Source organism: Ammodytes marinus (genome assembly GCF_949987685.1).
Source record: "Ammodytes marinus genome assembly, chromosome: 1".
Lineage (NCBI taxonomy): Eukaryota > Metazoa > Chordata > Actinopteri > Uranoscopiformes > Ammodytidae > Ammodytes > Ammodytes marinus.
Window position 1 is genome coordinate 31,819,877 of NC_137230.1, and position 18,729 is coordinate 31,838,605.

The 18,729-nt window shown below is 40.6% G+C and overlaps 2 protein-coding genes across 3 annotated transcripts; one reads left to right on the forward strand and one right to left on the reverse strand.

Annotated features, from left to right (window-relative positions):
- Positions 1–646: 646 nt before the first annotated feature.
- Positions 647–13,490, reverse strand: kif7 (kinesin family member 7). Of its 2 annotated transcripts, none has more exons than XM_080026355.1 (20): positions 13,366–13,490; positions 11,867–12,244; positions 11,217–11,414; positions 10,436–10,841; positions 9,638–9,985; positions 8,645–8,837; positions 8,142–8,297; positions 7,733–7,891; positions 7,325–7,452; positions 6,972–7,093; positions 6,479–6,634; positions 5,886–6,091; positions 4,935–5,132; positions 4,414–4,539; positions 3,979–4,155; positions 3,474–3,689; positions 2,855–3,061; positions 2,265–2,463; positions 1,820–1,981; positions 647–1,278 (listed from the first exon to the last, which is right to left on the reverse strand). In XM_080026355.1, exons 2-20 carry the CDS (start codon positions 12,195–12,197, stop codon positions 917–919), a joined length of 4,050 nt encoding a protein of 1,349 aa, XP_079882481.1. In that variant the 5' UTR covers positions 12,198–12,244; positions 13,366–13,490; the 3' UTR covers positions 647–916. The 2 variants fall into 2 exon arrangements, with proteins under 2 accessions (XP_079882481.1, XP_079882480.1); XM_080026354.1 differs by having other exon boundaries at positions 13,341–13,472.
- A 907-nt stretch (positions 13,491–14,397) lies between these two features.
- Positions 14,398–17,510, forward strand: LOC307255738 (arylamine N-acetyltransferase, pineal gland isozyme NAT-10-like). The gene is made up of 2 exons (XM_080034501.1): positions 14,398–14,502; positions 16,318–17,510. The coding sequence occupies exons 1-2, from the start codon at positions 14,481–14,483 to the stop codon at positions 17,193–17,195; spliced, it is 900 nt and encodes a 299-aa protein (XP_079890627.1). The 5' UTR covers positions 14,398–14,480; the 3' UTR covers positions 17,196–17,510.
- The last annotated feature ends 1,219 nt before the right edge of the window (positions 17,511–18,729 follow it).

The following is an 18,729-nucleotide window of genomic DNA, read 5'->3' on the forward strand; positions in this document are numbered from 1 at the left end:
AGATTTGACTGAGCTATGGATCTGATAAAGGGCAGCTTCCCAGTGTGAGCACTTACTGTTAAAGAGTTCAGAAAATAATTCATTTGTTGTGCTATACGGCATTGTCTCACTATGTGTAAGACTAAAACCAGTTTTAAGTACAATGTTTCTCAGGGTATATTTTTTTAAGATGGTGGCTTATTTTTGGATAAATAGACTTATATGTTCCAGGTAATTTGTCTGATCATCTGCATGGGTAGAAAGATTAAAACACCAACAGTGTAAGCTGCTTAGCATTTCCTTTTATCTTCCCGTGAATGTTTGAATGTTGATCAGATCTCCAGCTGTGGACTCGTAGAAAGCAGTCCTGTCCTGCTGATCACAGCTGCACTTCAGCCCACACTACGCCTACACCAATCTGCATTCTCACAGCAGCTTTCATGCCTCATTTAAACCAACTGTGATAACATCCAACCTCACAATCGACTTAAAATGGGATTACAGACCAAAAGGCAAAAATCATTCTCCCCATTTTTGCGTTTAAGATTTGTTTAAAACATTTTCCGAAATGACAGCTTCCAACTTGAATAGAAACAAAAAGACATTGTCTGAAATGCAAAAAACATTTTAATATAAAATACTGTAGAAGGTAACAATAGGACATGATTAGACAGCAAGAGGATCTCCTGTTATAAAGGACTTAAAAGACTTTCATGGTGGGTAAGACCAAATACTGTATGAAGTTGAAACATCAACTTTACCTTAGTGAAAGTGCTTCATGTAGAAATCAGTGGACGACCTCATTTATTAAAAAGAAAACTTTATACAAAAGTACAAAAAACTAACGCTGGATGAAAGACATAATATTTCAGTAACCACAGAACAAAAATCTATGAATATGGTCTTAAAGTAACACACAACAACAGTATGTATATTTTCAGACGGGATTTTTCCGTACATCGATGAATGCATTGTTAGAAGGAGTCAGTGGTCCGACGTTGAGGCTCGAGCGTCGGGACTCTCGGCGAGACTTGACCACAGGCAGTGACGTGGAGCCGGACCCGACCGGTGAGCCCACTCCACTCTGAACCACGCGGTGAGGGGGGGCGTCTGTGGCCCAGAACTCCTCCAGCACAGCAGGCTCCTCTGTGGGCAGAGAGGAGCGCCTCCATGTGGACGGGAGGGGCGTGTTCACCAGCTCACGCATCTCATCCCTGGAACGTAGGGGTTTGTCCTCAGGGCTGCGGGTCAGCCTCTCCATGCTGCCCACACACGCTGGTCTAACATCAGGGGCCAAGGCTGAAAGACAAGCAAGAGTCTCAACGTTATTGAACAATGAGTATCACCAGACAGACTTTAGTACTACTCTTGAGTTTACTGAATATACACTCTCAAGTTCCAGCATTATCAAATGTAAAGGTTTTATGTTTCTTTTGTCTTCTGCGATTATAAACTGATAAAATTTCAAACTGTCTTTAGGAAATTGTGATGGGCATTATGACGATTTGTAGAGCAAATGACTAATCTATGAAGAAAATAATAAAAACTTTAAACAGATTCAAAATGCCTCTCGCTTCCTCAACAGAGAGCAAACATGGAGATTCGGTGGTTGCTGAGAATCTAGGCAAGGATCAGAGAAACATGAATATTTAATTTTTTTTTTTTTACAAAACTCTGCAGGTTGATTTCCCTGAGGACATGAGGAAGGATATTTGCACTTAAGTCATTTCAAGTGGCAGGAAGCAAAGTTTGTCCTATTTACATGCATACCTGCAAGCTGCATACACACAATCATTACCATAACCATAAATACAACTCTTTGATCTAATAATACCTTTACCTTTAGCGTGCTCCTTTGTCTGGCCTGCTGGACCACAGAGCTCCCGCAGTCTGTTGCTCAGCTCCAGGTTTGCCGCCTTGTAGTGGTTGAGCTCTTTGCTCAGGTTGTGGATCCATACCTCAAACTGCCGCTGCCTTCCCGCCACGCCCTCGTCTGTTTGCTCTGTAGGGATGATAAGGGCATTCAAATATCACTGTCAATTTGAATGGTTTAGTAAGAAAATCTCATAGAAATATAAAATGTAGAAGCAAAATAGGTTTATAACTTCACTTGCACCTACCGAGAACCATCAGTTCTATCCATCTTATACTCTACCTGTAAACCTAAAACATATCCAGTGTAGACCAATGTATATTCTAAATGGTGCAAGCACAGAAACACCTGCATGCAACCAAGAGAGATACAAGATTTATTTTTTATATAAATGACCCATTTGATCCCTCACCTCGACATTGCTGCAACAGTAGCTGTACACTCCTCTCGTGTTCCTTCTGTTGTTGTGTGAGCCGGCGGTCTGTGTCCAGCTGTGTGCGGTCCAGAGCGTTCTCCAGCCACTGGATCAACTTCTGCTGCTCGTCAAGCTGCATCTCCAGCTCAGCCAGGGCCAGCTGCAGCTTACGCTCCTCCTCACGCAGACACACCACCTACAGGACACACACACACACACACACACACACACACACACACACACACACACACACACACTGAACTTAAAACAAATGACACTGCTGCTTCATTCTGTATAGCATCTTAAATATAAGAATGCAGCTTTTAAAAACTTAAGACGTAAATTATATGCAATGATTTTGTTTGTTTCCTTTGTTTGGAACGTAGGTTGTATCAAGTTACAATGTGATGTGTTCAAGTGCTGGCCAGTAAAAAGGAGTATTTGGTGAAGATAACTTCATTGTGATTAGTTCAGTTAGTGTAATCGTGTAAAAGTATCTAAAAACAGAAAAGGCTGCAGTTGCATTTTGCAGTAAGTTAGACCATAGTATAAAAAAAGCTGGACCTCAGGTTAACTGTTGCACAGACCTTGTCAAAGTACTTGCAGAGCAGAGCCCTGGTCTCAGAGGCAGACAGGTAGCTGAGTTTAGCCATGAGGTTCATCTCCCACTGAGAGAGCATGCTGGCAGAAGCCCTGAGCTGTCTCTGTCTCTGAGTGATGGCCTCGTTCTTATACTCTATAGCTGCATCCAGAGCCTCGATCGCCTCGTCAAACTGGAACAGGGTTCGCTCCTCCTGGAAACACCAACATGAACATTCAGTTACCAACAGGTAATATTACAGTTTCCACTGTGGACTTTTTACTATTATTGCCAATGCCAGACACACTGAAACATTCATATTACTTTGAAATAATCTCAACGTTAAGGAACTTTTCCAACTTTACCACAGTCTTGAACTGTCAAGTTTATCCTTGAAATTGTATTTGAAGTTTATAATCTTGACATTTCAACCTGATGAAAAAAAAACTTCCTTCTCTAATTTGTATTCTCACCTGTGGGCCTAATACTCTTCTTAATGTTTCTATACCAAAAATATATTCAGCTGCCAGTGCTTTAAAAAACACAAAGACATATCTGATCCAATATTAAGAGCACATAAAGTCTATTGTCTGTGTTTCTGCTTGAACATCAGAGTAATATCCTACCTCTGGTGTGGGCAGGTTTCCCTGCCGTAGCTTCTCGTCCAGCTCCACTCTCTGTTTGAGCAGTGAGTCTTTCTCCTGGCGCAGGGAGGAGATCTCCTGGCGGATCTGTGTTGAGTCTTCAGCCGAGCCGCTGCGCAGGAGACCGTTCCTCTCACTCAGCTCTCTCTCCAGGGTCTCAATACGCCCCGTCAGCGTCGCCATGTCTTTACTCAGCGCCTGGACGTGAGAGGAAGAAAGAATGATATACATAAGTATATTAAATATACATAGTTATTTGTGTTTTTACTATTTTTGTTGTTATTTTATTCCAGGTTGCCTTTTTAAGAACCGGCTGAAGATAACGGATGAAAATTAGCACGCACAGCTAACTATGGCTTATTTACAGCATCATGTCTGTAAATTCATGAGCATTGTCCTTATCACAAATAAGTCAATTAAATTAAATTCTAGAAACTGCCTTTTTCCTGTGACACTGAACTGAGCAGTTTGTTGTGGTGGTTAATACCTGACTGGAGCGCAGCCTCTTGCTCTCCAGTCCACTGCGTTCCTGCAGCAGAGCTTCCTTCTTGGCCAGGATGTCTTCTCTCTTAGTGAGCTCTCCTTCCAGATCCTCCAGCCCTCTCCTCTGGCCCAGCACTCGCTCCATCTCCTCATCCAGCCAGCGCTTCTGCTCCTCAATCTTCTGCTCACCGAGACGAGACGTGACAACCCACACATCGTGCAGAAATGAGAGGAATGCAAAGGCAGACTTAAAGGCAGTGAAGGCCCCACAAGTAGAAAAACACACCAAAATGACCAAAAATAGCTGGCATTTTTTATATCCAGTAGCAGAGTAATTTTGAGGTGATTTTTAGCTGAATGCCTATAAGAAGAGAGTAATCAGGAAGACCATGGTATAATAGGTAATGGATGTATTATCTCCTTGAGAGTCTTGTCCCACCTGTTGCTCTTCTAATGAGATGACGGAGCCGTTGCTGCCGCTGCGTCTCTGCCTCTGGAAGGCAGCGATCTCCTCCGTCTTTATCCTCAGAATCTTCTGCTGCTGCTCATTCTTTATCTCCAGTTCCTATAGAATGCATGGACAGGTGGAACATGAAGGTACATCTTATCAAACTGGATTTAAATAGCACACAAAATGGTAGCATAAATTGATTCATATCATTTAAAAAATGGTGTTGTTTTCTCTGATGGTCTCGTTTGCTGTTCCAGGTCATTAATGATCGTCAGAGGAAAATGAAACTGTTTAATTGATATTTAAAGGTTCCTCGTAGGACGTTTAAATACATTAAATTAAATTAAAAGCCTGGCTAAATAAAGTGACACCCTTTCATCACCAAATATCCAAATTTGACGAAAGCAAAAAAAAAGCAAAGAGGCTAACTAGTCCTGTGGTTGATATAACCCATAGTGATTTCTAAGCACATTGCTGCCACTCTGCTGTGCTGGCATGAGGTACATTACCTTGACTCTGTGCGTTCTCCTCTGCATCTCAGTCTCCAGCCGTCTTTTCTGCTGGCTCTCCTGACGTAGTCTCCTCTGCAGCTGCTCCTGCTGCTGCCTCATGCTCTGAACACTGCGCTCTAGCTCCAACACACGGCGCTCACTCTGAGCGGGGAGGTTAGCCAGGCGGGCTGTGTCCCTCTGACGCTGGCTCAGGACCTGATACCAAAACATTCACATTTTACTTTTCAGAAGTTCAAATGTAGAGGTCCAAAAGGTGGATAACATGGATAACATTATTCAAATATTGAAAGATTTAGCACAAGATAAAAGGAAATGAGACCAGTTTTGTTAATATATGGCAGGTAAGTGATAATTCACTTTACACAGTGATCTCAGCGACCTTATCCAGAGAAGAATTGGCACAATGCAATGAAATTATACTGTGGCTGATAATTCATGTTATTCAATATTTATTGAAGCAATATGACAAGAACAATGTGCGATGCGCATAAAAAATTTATTTTTTTTCCTTTTACATTTTTATCCTTTCTTTTTTAGTTATTTATACTTCACCCTTTTTTTACTAGGTCAGGCCTGTGATATAAGATAATATAACTGATCTTACTGCCTCTATGTCTATATGTTGAAGACAAACGAAAAAAATGTGTTCATAACAAAAATAAATTTTCAAAATACTCTCTAGTTAAATGTGTGTTGTTGAGCCCAGTTCAGACCAAAGTTTTGCCTTGCAACAAGACGCAACTGCTCGCAACGAGCTGGCCTGAACGTTCTAAGATTTAACATGTTGAATCTTCTGCAACTCCTTGCAACGCGCTGCAACGAGCAGTTCACACTGCTGCGATTTCTCCCCCGCGACGTTCTAAAACCGTCTCTTCGCAAGTCGTTGCGAGGCGAATCTTTGGTCTGAACTGGGCTTTAGGCATAATTACAGAGGTGCAACATTCTGACCTGCACTTTGCTCTGAGCAGCAGCTATCTTCCTCCTACACTCCTGTGCTCTGCTCTTGTCTGTGGTGCTGATCTCTCTCTCTTGTTTCTCTAGATCCTGGAGCTGCCTCTGAGCCTCCTGCAGCTCCTGTCTGGCCTGGAAGGCTTCACTCTCCAGGGCTGTGATCTTATGGCTGTACTCTTTGTTCAGGGCCTGCGCATCCTTACCTAGAAAAAACAAAACAATAATCCACATACACTTTACAAAATACAAGGGACACACTGTTCTACTGCACATAGGTAGTATGTCAGGCCGCCATTGTAAGGAAGTACTTGTTCTTAAATAACGTGCCTGTATAAAGGTGAAATGAAAAATAATATGAAAATAGTCCCTTTACAATATGTACATTTTTAATATATTTTATGTTATGTCGTATATGTTAGCTGTATTCTATTTTATTCTAAGTGTGTAGGAGAACAAACAACGTAAGTAAGAATTCTATTGTACACTGTGCAACAGTCTCTTTTACTGTACATATGACCATAATAATATCCTGATATCTTGTATTTGGAAAAGATGCAGCTCTAGAAAGGCAACCTGATGGGCATTTCTACCTGTCTTGACGAGTTCCTTGATGAGTTCCTCCTTCATGCGGATGGTGACAGACAGCTCTCTGATCTTCTGCTGGGCCTGGAGAAGTCCCCACTCTGAGACGCCTTCAAAGCTCCTCAGGCTTTCACGCACAGACGTCTCCCCCATGCTGACGTTGGCTACACAGACATTTAAGAGAAGATATTACTTTTTCTGTGTAACTGCAAAAACTTTGCGAATGTTTCTCAATGAGTGAACATGGAAATACATCACAAATTGGAATTGTGTCCAAACCAACAAATATATATATACATTATTAAAAAAAATATATATTTAATAAAATATAGAACAAATATAATTCGCAAACGTATAGAATAAACTAAATAAAAAAATAAAAAAATGTAAATGTGTAAAAATGTCTCAAACATGAATTCATTAGAGAGATCACACACAATTTTAGGTATTAAGTCCTTTGGAACCTTTTAATTGGACCTCCCAATACTTCATTAGACTTACATTGTTTCCTGGCTAAACAGGGGTGTTGGTCCGGCTCAGGCAGCTGAGATATGAGCTCTCTAACCCCAGGAGCTGGACCTCCAGACAGCATGTACCTCTTTGTCCAGGTCTGGTTCACCTGCCTGACACAATCATAGCCATTACATTATATGACTTACTGTATGTTTTGTTTGTCTTTTTTAAGCACTTTTTATTGAAAAATATACAATTATACAAAGTAATATACAATATCAGCATATAAGAAGAAAAAAGAGAACGACTTTCCTCTTTCCCAAGCCACTTCTCTTAGTAGTGATGTTTTTTAACAGTCAATGTAAATAGTGTCAGGTATGATTTCTATAAACACAACATACTTGCGTCTGAGGTTGGAATGACTGCCCTCTTCTGCCATGTCCTGCATGTCTGCTCCTCCTGAGATCTCCTGCTCTTCATAGAACCCATCCTGATCACAAGGATTACCCAGATGGCCCACTGGACTGACCTTCAACACGTAAACACACACACATCTACCGGTGAGCTGGCTACAAAGTTTCCTGGTAAACTGTGCAAAAATGTATTCCATGGTAAAAATCTGATCAAATTAATTGCCTTCTTTTGCATCTTAAATATATAATTTTTTCATAAGATGTGACTTCGGTACATTGCTACCTTAGTTTATGCTTATAAATTAAAAGAGAACATAGCTCCATTTCGTACCAGTTATTATCATTGAAATCTGAATACATTTTAATCACCCAAACTCGCCCCTGCTGGTGGGTTACCTGTCTGTATGTGCCTCCGTTCTGACTGCGTTGCATGGAGCCCATTGGGGCAGTGTGGGGTCGTGGTCTCATGTTAAGACCCAGACCCATCAACCCAGGAGTGGACAGATGACACTGCAGCTCTGATATCAAGTCCTGCTGCTCCGACAGCTTATCACTCTGAGACACAAGGGAAAATATTAGATACGTGTCATAAAATCAGAATCAGTTTTATTGTCACTACTGTAATACACACTAGGCATAAATAGAAGCGGGATGTTGTTCTCCATAGATCATGGTATGTTGTTGCACATAAAAACAGATGTATACTAGACGGAGACAAATTAAAAAAGAAATACATTAAAATGTATTAGAAAGGGGTCTCAAAATTCAGTGTGATATGATGCTGACTCAATTCACTGCATCTCACCTGCTGCTTGTATTGCTCCATAGCGTCTTCCAGAGCAGCTAGAAAGTCTGTGTTCTCCGTCTCCAGGCGCTGGATCTGAGACTGAAGCTGGACAACGCTTTCCTCTTTCTCACTGTCATGCACACGGCTCCACCTCTCCTCCGCCGCCTCTACATCCTGGGTGATATTTATATGAAAGATTATTTTAAAAAATGAGTGAAAAAGGAGGTTATGCATAATGGAGATTTTCATCAGAGTGCCTAACCAAAAACCCATAGGCATGTTCGAAAAAAGGAAAGAAAATGGAAGTTAGCACATCTCAACTTACCAAGTTACAGAGGACGAAATACTTTCAATTCACTTATTTTATTCGGCTCAGATCACAATAAATCAACGCTTGGGAAACTTGAGATGTGCTACCTTTTCTTAACTTTCTGGAACATTTATATAAAAAAAAAACATATCAGTGCTAAATTTCCTGAAACATTTTTGAACATTTACTAGGGAGTGTAAAAGAGACCAACCTGGTTCCTTACTGAGGGCCTTCCTCTCCTCAGTGCGATGTTGTCCTCAGTGGAGCTGTTGTCGATGCCGCTGTCCGGCCCTGAGGCGGTGGTCAGTCCACTCCTCTCCTCCTCCACTGAACACAGCCACTCCTTCACCCTGATACTCTGCTCTGCAGTCAGAGCCCCTTCACTCTGCAGCTCACGCATTAACCTGGGATAGATCAGTAATAGTTTAAAAGGAGGGACTCACTAATGCTTCTTAAAACCCCTACATTTATGAGAATATAGCAAAACACACACCTAACACATCAGGATAAGAGACAGTGGCCATGAATGAAGCCTGTTATAGAGAATTCTGTCTGTAGCTTGATGCAAAAACATTTTTTTGAATCCCCCATTGTTTACCAGAGAGTGTAATTTAGGCCTCTTTGCTCCTCGAGCTAACAAACCAGTGTAAACACAGAAACAGAGCCGAGAACGACTTATTTTCAGCACTGAGCTGCACTCCATCAAATGAATAAATAAATAAAATCAAAGTTGTCTCTAATTAAAATTTCTAATTGAACTACATGGGGCACCGATTAGCTTGTAAATCTGTTTAACACATGATGTCTTCCAATACACATACTTCACTGCTATTTAGTATGGTAGGAAAAGATTTAGGACGTCCCAATCCCAAATACATGAGGTCATCCTGTCGCAATTTTCAGTGTGCAAACACACATCCTTTTTTGGCGGTTCTGACCAACAATCCACTGCACAGCGTAATTTATGTGACATCGAGCCTTCAAGTGAAAACAACCAGCAATGTGACGGATATACAAACAAAGTAGTCATGGTCATGGTGAGGGGGCGATGTTATGACAAAATATACGTCCCAGTATAAGAGTCCCAGAGTATACGATTTTGGAATGACAGACTCAGATATTAGACTACCAGTCGAAACGTTTCATTACACCCTGATCGCATATTAAAAAAATCATGCAGGATAAATTGAAGTGGATCAATGACCTGTAGGCAGTGTCTGTGCAGGTCCTATAGTGGGCGCTCTGGGCTTGCATTCTGCTGATCTCTCCCTCTCCCAGCCTGGCTCTCCTGTGTGGGTCGGCGTGGGAGATGATGCGTGTCTCGGAGCGCTGGCGGTTCTCCAGGGCTCTGCGCAGCGCCTTGATCTGTTGCTCTAGCCCCTCCACTCTGTCCGGCTCACGCTTACAGTTGACCGTGGCTCGGTTCTGAATGTTCCGGGCCCTGGTGGCGTAGTTCAGTGTGTTCAGACTCTCGTCGAAGTCAGAGGAGGACGGGCTGACGCAGGCGATCATCAGCGTCTTGGAATTTCCTCCCAAAGAGTCTTTTAGGATCCTACATGAAACAATGGTTATATATTACAAACCAAACAGAGATTTTATACCAAGTCCTGTGAAGCACCTAATTACAGGTAACCTCCAAGTAAAAACGTATCCTTTTTAATGCCACTAAAAATTAAATTAAATGCCAACGTCACGGCTATACTGGCAAAAGTAGGAAGGATATAATGGAAAATCTGCACGCATTTTAAGTGACTTTTAATTTTTTTTTAAACTTATAAACTCATATTCATTTAACATTAGCTTTATAAAGTAAATAATAAAAATCAAATCAAAAAGTGCTTATTTGTTACATAGCGACCCCTCTACCTCGCCTTACCTGGAAAACATGTTTCTGACGTTCAGTATTTATTTTATCCTACCAAAGGGCAATCAAAAACAATGTAAGAAGATGTAAGGAATTCCAATACTTTGAAGGCCTTAAATAGCTTAATTAAAGATGTACCTTGTGATTTTGGAATCTCTGTACGGTATGTGAGAGCCTTTCCTCTTGGGGTCCCCCAGTGCACCGATAACATTTCCCAGAGCCAGCAGTCCACTGTTAATCTGAATGCTCTCTTTCAGTCTCTCTCCAGTGTTGCCCGTCTTTAAGATGCGCTCTGAGCCGGCCAGGTCGACAAAGTGGAACTTGGAAGACAACATCTGTGGTCCAGAACTGGCCGCAGCGGTGTTCCCATAGAGACGAGAGCTTCCCCGGCGCTGGTCCATGTACAGGGTGAAGATGGTGTGTGAGCGGCTGGAGTTCTGATTCATCTGGGTCGCACCCGTGTGTCTGGCTGTGTTCCCTGACTCCAGTAAACTCAACACCTCGTCCAGACCCTCCACCTCGCACTCCTTTACGCCACACAACACTGGGGAATCACACAGAGAAAAGATACATGAACAAACTATTTAAATAATATGATATTGAGCAATATCACACAAGAGGGAGAGATTTTAGCTGGGATTCGGTCGTAAGCAACAAAGTGTATTAACGCACCGCTATTAAAGCTGTTATACTGCAAACTGAGCGTATCTACACACTTTATGGCTGACTTCATGTAGCTGAAGCAGTGTGCTGCTTTCATACACCTGGTGAAAAACCACTCACAACATACCCAACAAGTCATATACACAGGTAACAGAGATGCTCCTGCACTAACTAGCTGTACAATTCTTCATAATATTTCATAAAGTAAACAACAAAAATATACTTAAAAAGAAAACTTCTGCGGCCCACTCCATACCAATGTTGCCTTTATCCTCCCGGATGAGGATGTCCTTGCTGGCCGTCTCCACCTCCAGTAGATCTTTGAACTCTTCCTTGTAGACCTCCAGGTAGGAGACTCGCACAGAGAAGTCTGAGAGGTCATTCTCATCCAGCAGCTTGAAGACGTCGGCCACAGCCCTGGGGATGATGCCCTGCTCCTCATCTCTGAAGGAACCTACAAACACAATTCAAACACACATCATTTCATAAACTTTTTATAGTAAAAGCTGATTGGAGCAGTCGACATGTGCTGTACTTTCTATCTGGTCTGGTCCTCTTTTGAATCATCTTATGCAAAGGAAACTAACCCCACAACTCAGTTGAGTGTGGTTCATAAAGGCAGAGTCAGCGATTCTGGAGAATGCTTGTTGTCGAAATACATTTTTGTCAAATCCAGTGAATATTTCCACGTAATCGGCTACCTATCCATACTGCGTGTGTGCTGAAAAAAATCCAGTGTTTAATACACATACCCTTTTTTTACATACCAGTTTGGTGAGTAGATATTCACGGATTCTGACAGAAAAGTCATTTTGATAACAAGCTCTCTCTAGAATCGCAGACTCCACCTTTAATACTAGGTGTTTATAACAATATAATGAAAAAGAATTCAAATAAATAACTTACAAATATTAGCTTCTCCTACGGTGTAGGTCTTGCCTGAGCCCGTCTGTCCGTAGGCAAAGACAGTGGCATTGAAACCCTGAAAGAAGGCATCAATGAGCGGCAGGACGGACTCGGAGTAAACGTCGTCTTGACAGCAGGCTTCCTCAAACAGGTAGTCGCAGACAAAGTGACGGTCGTGACCCAGCGTAACGCGCCGTAGTTCCGGGTCCACGGTGATACAGCTCTCGTGGCAGTGGAGGAGCTCTTTAGGCTGCAGCGGACGCACTCTGACTGCTACCTGCACCGCAGAATAGTCCCCTCTCCCCTGGCCAACCGGCACTTTGGGAGACATCTCACTGCTGTGTGTCTCTGTGCTATGTCTGGATCATCTTAGAGCCACTGCAAGGGAAAATAAATCATTGGATGAGTACGTGATAATGATAAGATATGAACACACCAAGCACCTCAAGCAAACGTTTTTTCGGTGAGGGAGGGAGCAATGATTTTTGCTTTAAGACAACACTACAACTATTTTACTATAAGCTACAATAGTCAGCAGGAGAGGGTTGTATGGATAAATATGTACTTTAATAACACAATGTCAATACACAGTATATTTGTGATACAGAAAGTATTCTGGAAAGACGACAAAGAAAAATTATCCGAAAGCAAATTAAATTCCCAACAAATCAGAGCAAAACAATATTATCGTAAGAGGTAATAAAGAGATTGTTACCTCTGTATCAAAGGTATGACAAGATGAGCAATTCATGTTGATAAAAAAAACATTATGACAAATGATGAGTCTTGATTTGATGATCTATAATTAGAATCACAACATAGAAATCTGTTTATACCACATGTAGGCTATATACGGCTATACCTCCCTACATTACAGTCTTATAGGCCTAATAGTTATAGCCTTCTTCATATTACATTTGAAATGTGTCTCACTATTACATCTCTTGTGTGTTGCATTATTAATCTAAGAATTTCAAAGCCAAAAACTGCTTCTGTAATAGTTAGTGCATATGATAAATAAACACAACTTGAACTAGGTTAGACGTTAAAAGGGCTACGTGAGACAACTTGGATGAAACTCGTAAGTCATTCAGAAGGGATTTACTTTATAACGGTTAAGGTAAAACAGTGCTAAAATACCTTGGTAAACTACTGAAAAGTAAAACAAACTTAGCCTATTTAGACTGATGTTAGCAGGGGAACGTTAACCAGCCGCTGTTACAGCTGTTTCACAAACTAAACTAGTTTGGTGCCGTTATCCAAAATAAACAACAACAACCAAAACACGCAAGTCTTATTTCTTTCTATAGCCTAAACATACTTTTTCAGACTTTAAAGCGGCACTTAGTCGCCTGTTTCCTCAGATAACTGCAGCTAAGCTAAAGTTAGCCAGCTAGCCCCAGCGGTCCGAACAACAGAATCAAAACATGAGGATGAAGCTGGATGTTAGTTTCTGGAAAACTGCAAAACGTACCCCACAAAGTAAATCTCTAGGCTACCTTCAAACATCACGCAAGAACCGGTTGAGCTCCCATAACGGATGATAAGTTCACATGTCTTATTTTGGGGCAGTAAAAAGTTGCACCATGGATTCAGGATAACACTGGGAGTTTTTTTCTTTTTTTTTTGGGAGAATGGAAGTTGAGGGGCAGCCTGGAGGAGCAGGAGGAGCCCGAGTTTGCAGCCAGGCGGGGTTGATGGATCCCAGCCCCACCTACCAGAGATATGTTGCATTCACGTGCTCCTCGGATGGTCCCTTTTCCCTATGTGAGCCTACTGCATAAAAGTTCAATTAGATAGGCTGTTATATTAATTAGATCAAATGTATATTGATTAAAGTATGGATTTGAATCAATAAGGAAACTGATTAAGTATTCATGGAGGATGAATAACGTAGGGAGAAGGGGTAAGATGTTGTTCTTTTTCCTCACACATTTTCGAACATGTATAGGCTAAACTTAAATGTTGGGCAGTTTCTATTTCTTTATTATTTGTATTGTTTGTAGACTGTTTTTTATGTCTATCCATCTGTTAGATAATTTATATTATATTTATATTTATTTATTGGTCTCACAGTGGGGAGATGTAGCCTATGTAGTTACAGTGACAAAAGGGGACAGTGCAACAGAGAATGCCTAAGAGATTCAAAAATAAGTGAACAAATGTCAAATAAACTATTTAAAAAAAGAAGTAAAAGAAAATAAGTAGGCCTTACAGTCAGTTAAATAAGTAAACACAACAAACAAATAAATAAATAAGTGGACTGTTGGACAGCCTGGTATAGGCCTAGTTCTAATGATATTCATTAGAACTATACCAGGCTGTCCAATGGTATTAAGGCTATTTTTTTAAACTAAAATCTAAAACACTAAAAAAAAACACAGTATTGCACTTGGTGAACATTCCAGTGGTAGTTTCATGTGCTTTAATGCTGCGTTCGAGAGAACTGGGAAAGTCGAAATATTCCCGCCTCCTACTAGATAAAGGTAGGTCTATAGTGAAACCTGATATAAAAAGGCCATGACTGAAACGCCAATCAAAGTGAAGAGTTCCTCTTTAGACTAAACTTTCCTCCCCCGACTTCACAGAACCAGCTGTCTGGCGTCTCACCACAATGGCAACACACATCGATCACGGTAAAACATCAACTTAAATACAACGTAAACTAACCTATATTTGCTTCCAAAACCTGTCCTGCGTGTAACTCGATATAAAATATGTTTCTTAGGTGATCAGGCAGCTTAAACATTCTCTGAAAGATAATTTTCTGCAAAAAAAAAAAAAAAGCCTCGTCATTTTTAATCTTCGGGTTTTAATTTAGCATAGGCCTATATGCTGCACTGACTGACTGTTCAGATGTCTAGACTAGGCCTACATTTGAACAGAAACACATTATTTTTGATCAGACTATGATTCATACGGTGGCGCTGAGCATTCAGCAAATTAAAAAAAAAATCTCACTTTAGTAAGCTCATACTTACGAGATCCATGATGTCGTAATTACGAGATCCTGGTGCTAATCGCTAAGGTGTGAAACTTTTTTTATTTGCTGAATGCTCAGCGCCACCTTAGATTCAGACATGCTTCACATGTTTACTTTAGCTTCGTGCAGCTGGACCCTGGGACTGTGGAACAACATGGACACTAAATATGTGTTATATTCTCTGTTAAATATCTCGTGGCGTTTAAACAACACACAGTGGCGGCCTTAACGATCCGGGGGCCCGTTTCAAGACCTATTGTGGATTTATTTCCTTATATTTAAGCTTATTCCTTTTTGGACCCTGTTATTGACATGAGTGACTGAGCTATTTGACAATGCAACATGTAAAGTTACTATGATTATCTCTGGCTCAGGGCCCCCTGAGGCCCCTGGGCCCGGTAGCATGCTCAATAATTATTTATCAAAAGAAATAAAAAAAGAAATTTTTCATTCAATTCAATTGAATGGGTTGAAACATAGCTAAGGCCGCTACTGACAACACAATGATGGCTGGAACAAAGAGCAAAATAAAATATGACATTATTAATATTTTGTTGAAAGCAACTAACTAACACATTCAAATAATATGTTACAAATTACATTTGAAACTTTAAAAACGTTTATTTCCATCAAAAAACATTGACTTTGGTTGATTGTTATTGTCATAGGTCAGACATCACATGAATGCAGCAGTAGCTTATGAGAGATGTGTAGCCTCCTGTAAATTGAGCACAACAAGCATATACAGTATGGATTGCAGCATGGGAAAAGTGGGCACATGCCCAGGGCTCTGAGCCAAGGGGGGTTGGGGGGGGGGCATGGATGTTCTGGAGAATCAGAACAGAACAGCAGCAGCTGACGGCCACACGTATAGTTGCACACTGGCAGGGCCACAAAGATGAAATTACAAATATCTGATCATTCAGAATTCACTTTTTTGGCCAAGTATAGGCTTATGTGAAGACATTCAAGGACTTGGACTCCAGTTTATTGTTGATCCCAATGTACTTACACAGAAATATAGGCTAAATAGATGACACACATTACATCATGTCTCAATAGGCCTATGTGTATCACACAATTTCTAAATAGGCCTATTATTAACCAACAAATTCCACTGCCAAGACAAGACATTACATGAAAACTATAACTTATAGTATATATTTACATTTCAATCATTGGGCTACCATGACTCTCATTTATTACATAGTTATGTAACAGTTCAGGCTTAGGAAACACCATAACAAAGAAATACAATAATACAAATATTTGTTATTTGCATAAACTATTTAGGGTTATTATTATGACATTTTTTTAATGATTGAAAACTATTGTATTTGAGTGCACTGACAAACCAGTTTTGAAGATAAACTATATCACTCAGATGACTTTGCAAAATTGAGTGCTATTATGTAACAGGTAGATTTGTCCTAATGTATGAATTCATGCAATATTCTGCATTGTACAGGTAAGATGAATTTGGAGGAGTACTTCAAGAGAATTGGTTTCCACGGTGCTTTTGATAAACCAGATCTGGCAACACTGAAGATGATCCACAAACAGCACGTCATGTCAGTTCCATTTGAAAACCTCAGCATTCACTGTGGTGAGAGGAACAGCCTGGACCTTGAGATCATTTTCGATAAGATAGTGAGGAAAAAACGTGGGGGTTGGTGCATGGAGAACAACTGCCTGTTTGGCTGGGTGATCAGAGAAATGGGCTATGACGCTACGACCTTGGGCTCCAGAGTTTTCAACAGTCTTCTCAATAATTTCTACCCCGAGGAAAGTCATCTCATTCACAAGGTCGTCATCGAAGGAAATGCTTATATAGCGGATGTGAGCTTTGGAATGTCTTCCCAATTGTGGGAGCCAATGGAGCTCATCTCTGGAAAGGACCAACCTCAGGCGGCGGGTGTCTTTCGTCTCATAGACGAGGGGAACCTCTGGGTGTTGGAGAAGACTGGTAGAAAGTTCCAGGTTATCAATCCAGACTTTGCCCAATCAAGCCTGGTGAACAAGAAGGAAAAAGGTACTATCTATGGCTTTACCCTCACACCTCGTGAGGTAGATCATTTCTCTGAGCGGAGCCACTTTCTCCAGACAGACCCAAATGCATTGTTCATGAAGAAGTCCATCTGCTCTCTGCAAACCCCAACAGGGTTCAGAGCCCTCGTCGGCTGGACCTACAGCGAGGTCACCTACAAGCCTGAGGAAAGCATCAATGTTTTAGACATGAGGGACATAACAGACGATGAGATAGAGAAAATTCTGATGGAAAAGTTCAACGTGAAGCTGCAGAGCAAACTGCGGCCTATAAATGAAAAAGCAATATACACAATGTGAAAGTAAAAAATAAACAGTACTTAGGATGTGTTATGCCATGTGCATATTGGCCTTGTTTGCAACGTACGAGTTGAGCAAGTATAGCAACAGCTCATCATAGTAAATATTGTTTCCTCAAGCTAAGTACATTTCAATAATACACCTGCTGGTTGTGAAATCATGTTCAAAATCACTCTTCATTTCCCAAATATCATGCATTCATGTGGTATAAACTATAAATAAAATTATACTTAAGACTGTCCTTACTCAATGAATATTTGTATATAATGTATCTAATCAACCAAATGTCTAACAAACGTAACCGTCATTGTCAGTGTAAAGTGCATCTAAGAGTACATACTATATGAATTAATAAATACATTTAAACTGTATAATTTGCTATATACATAGCTTGATATATTTGAAATAAATCTGGATATTGGGCTAACAAATACACTGTATTATTATTATTAAAAACCATGACCCAGAAATGTAGATTTTACTGTGACAGAAGGCAACGGTAAACTAGCAAATATATTCTGTTCCATACTGAAGCAGCTGGGAGCAGTGGCGATTCTAGGGGGCGTGGTGGGGGGGGGGCATGGGCCCCCCTGAAATCGTACTGGCCACCCAAGTGGCGCCCCCGAGTTCAAATGTTTTTTTGTTTTTTTTTATATTTATTTTTTTCCTGATATGTAGCCTAGTTCAGGGATGATATGTATTTTTTTTTTTCTTTCTTAACTTTTTTTTTATAGGTAGTTGACACGTTCATCACACAAACACTCCAATCCACTGATATGAGATCAGTTTGCAATTTTCAAGTACTAAATTAAGGACTGTGGCCACTAGAACTGGTCTCTGGTCAGCAAAGGTCTTGAAAACAGCATAAGTGTGCTTGTGACACGCATGCCACCCATGCACGTGTATGGGCACTTTCCCCAGCAGATTTTTGAAATCTGAATTAAAAAAATAAAAGTTTGTAGTTAGTAAGTGTAACATGTTCTTAGTAAGGGTAGAATTTCATAAATAAAGTTTTTTTTTTTTTAGAAAAATATTTGGTCAAAAGCTAGTTGTCATGCATCCCTCTGTCCAGTTGTTAGGCATCTGGCTGCAGTGCTAGCAAGTTATGTTGTCTTGCTAATTTTACTATTTATCTGAACTGAAATAAATGTTGACTTTTTCCTTTACTCTCTTTGCCAGAATGCACCAGAATGCTTAAATTACAGTGGCTTGAAAAAGTATTCATACCCCTTGAACTTTTCCACATTTTGTCATGTTACAACCACACACATACATTTATTTTATTGGGATTTCATGTGATAGACCAACACAAAGTGGCGCATAATTGTGAAGTGGAATGAAAATGAAATATGATTTACAATTTTTTTTATAAATAAAAACCTGAAAAGTGTGGCGTGCAAAAGTATTCAGTCCCCCCGAGTCAATAAGTTGTGGAACCACCTATCACTGCAATTACAGCTCCAAGTCTATTTGGGTATGTCTCTACCAGCTTTGTACATCTACAGACTGACATTTTTGCCCGTTCATCTTTGCA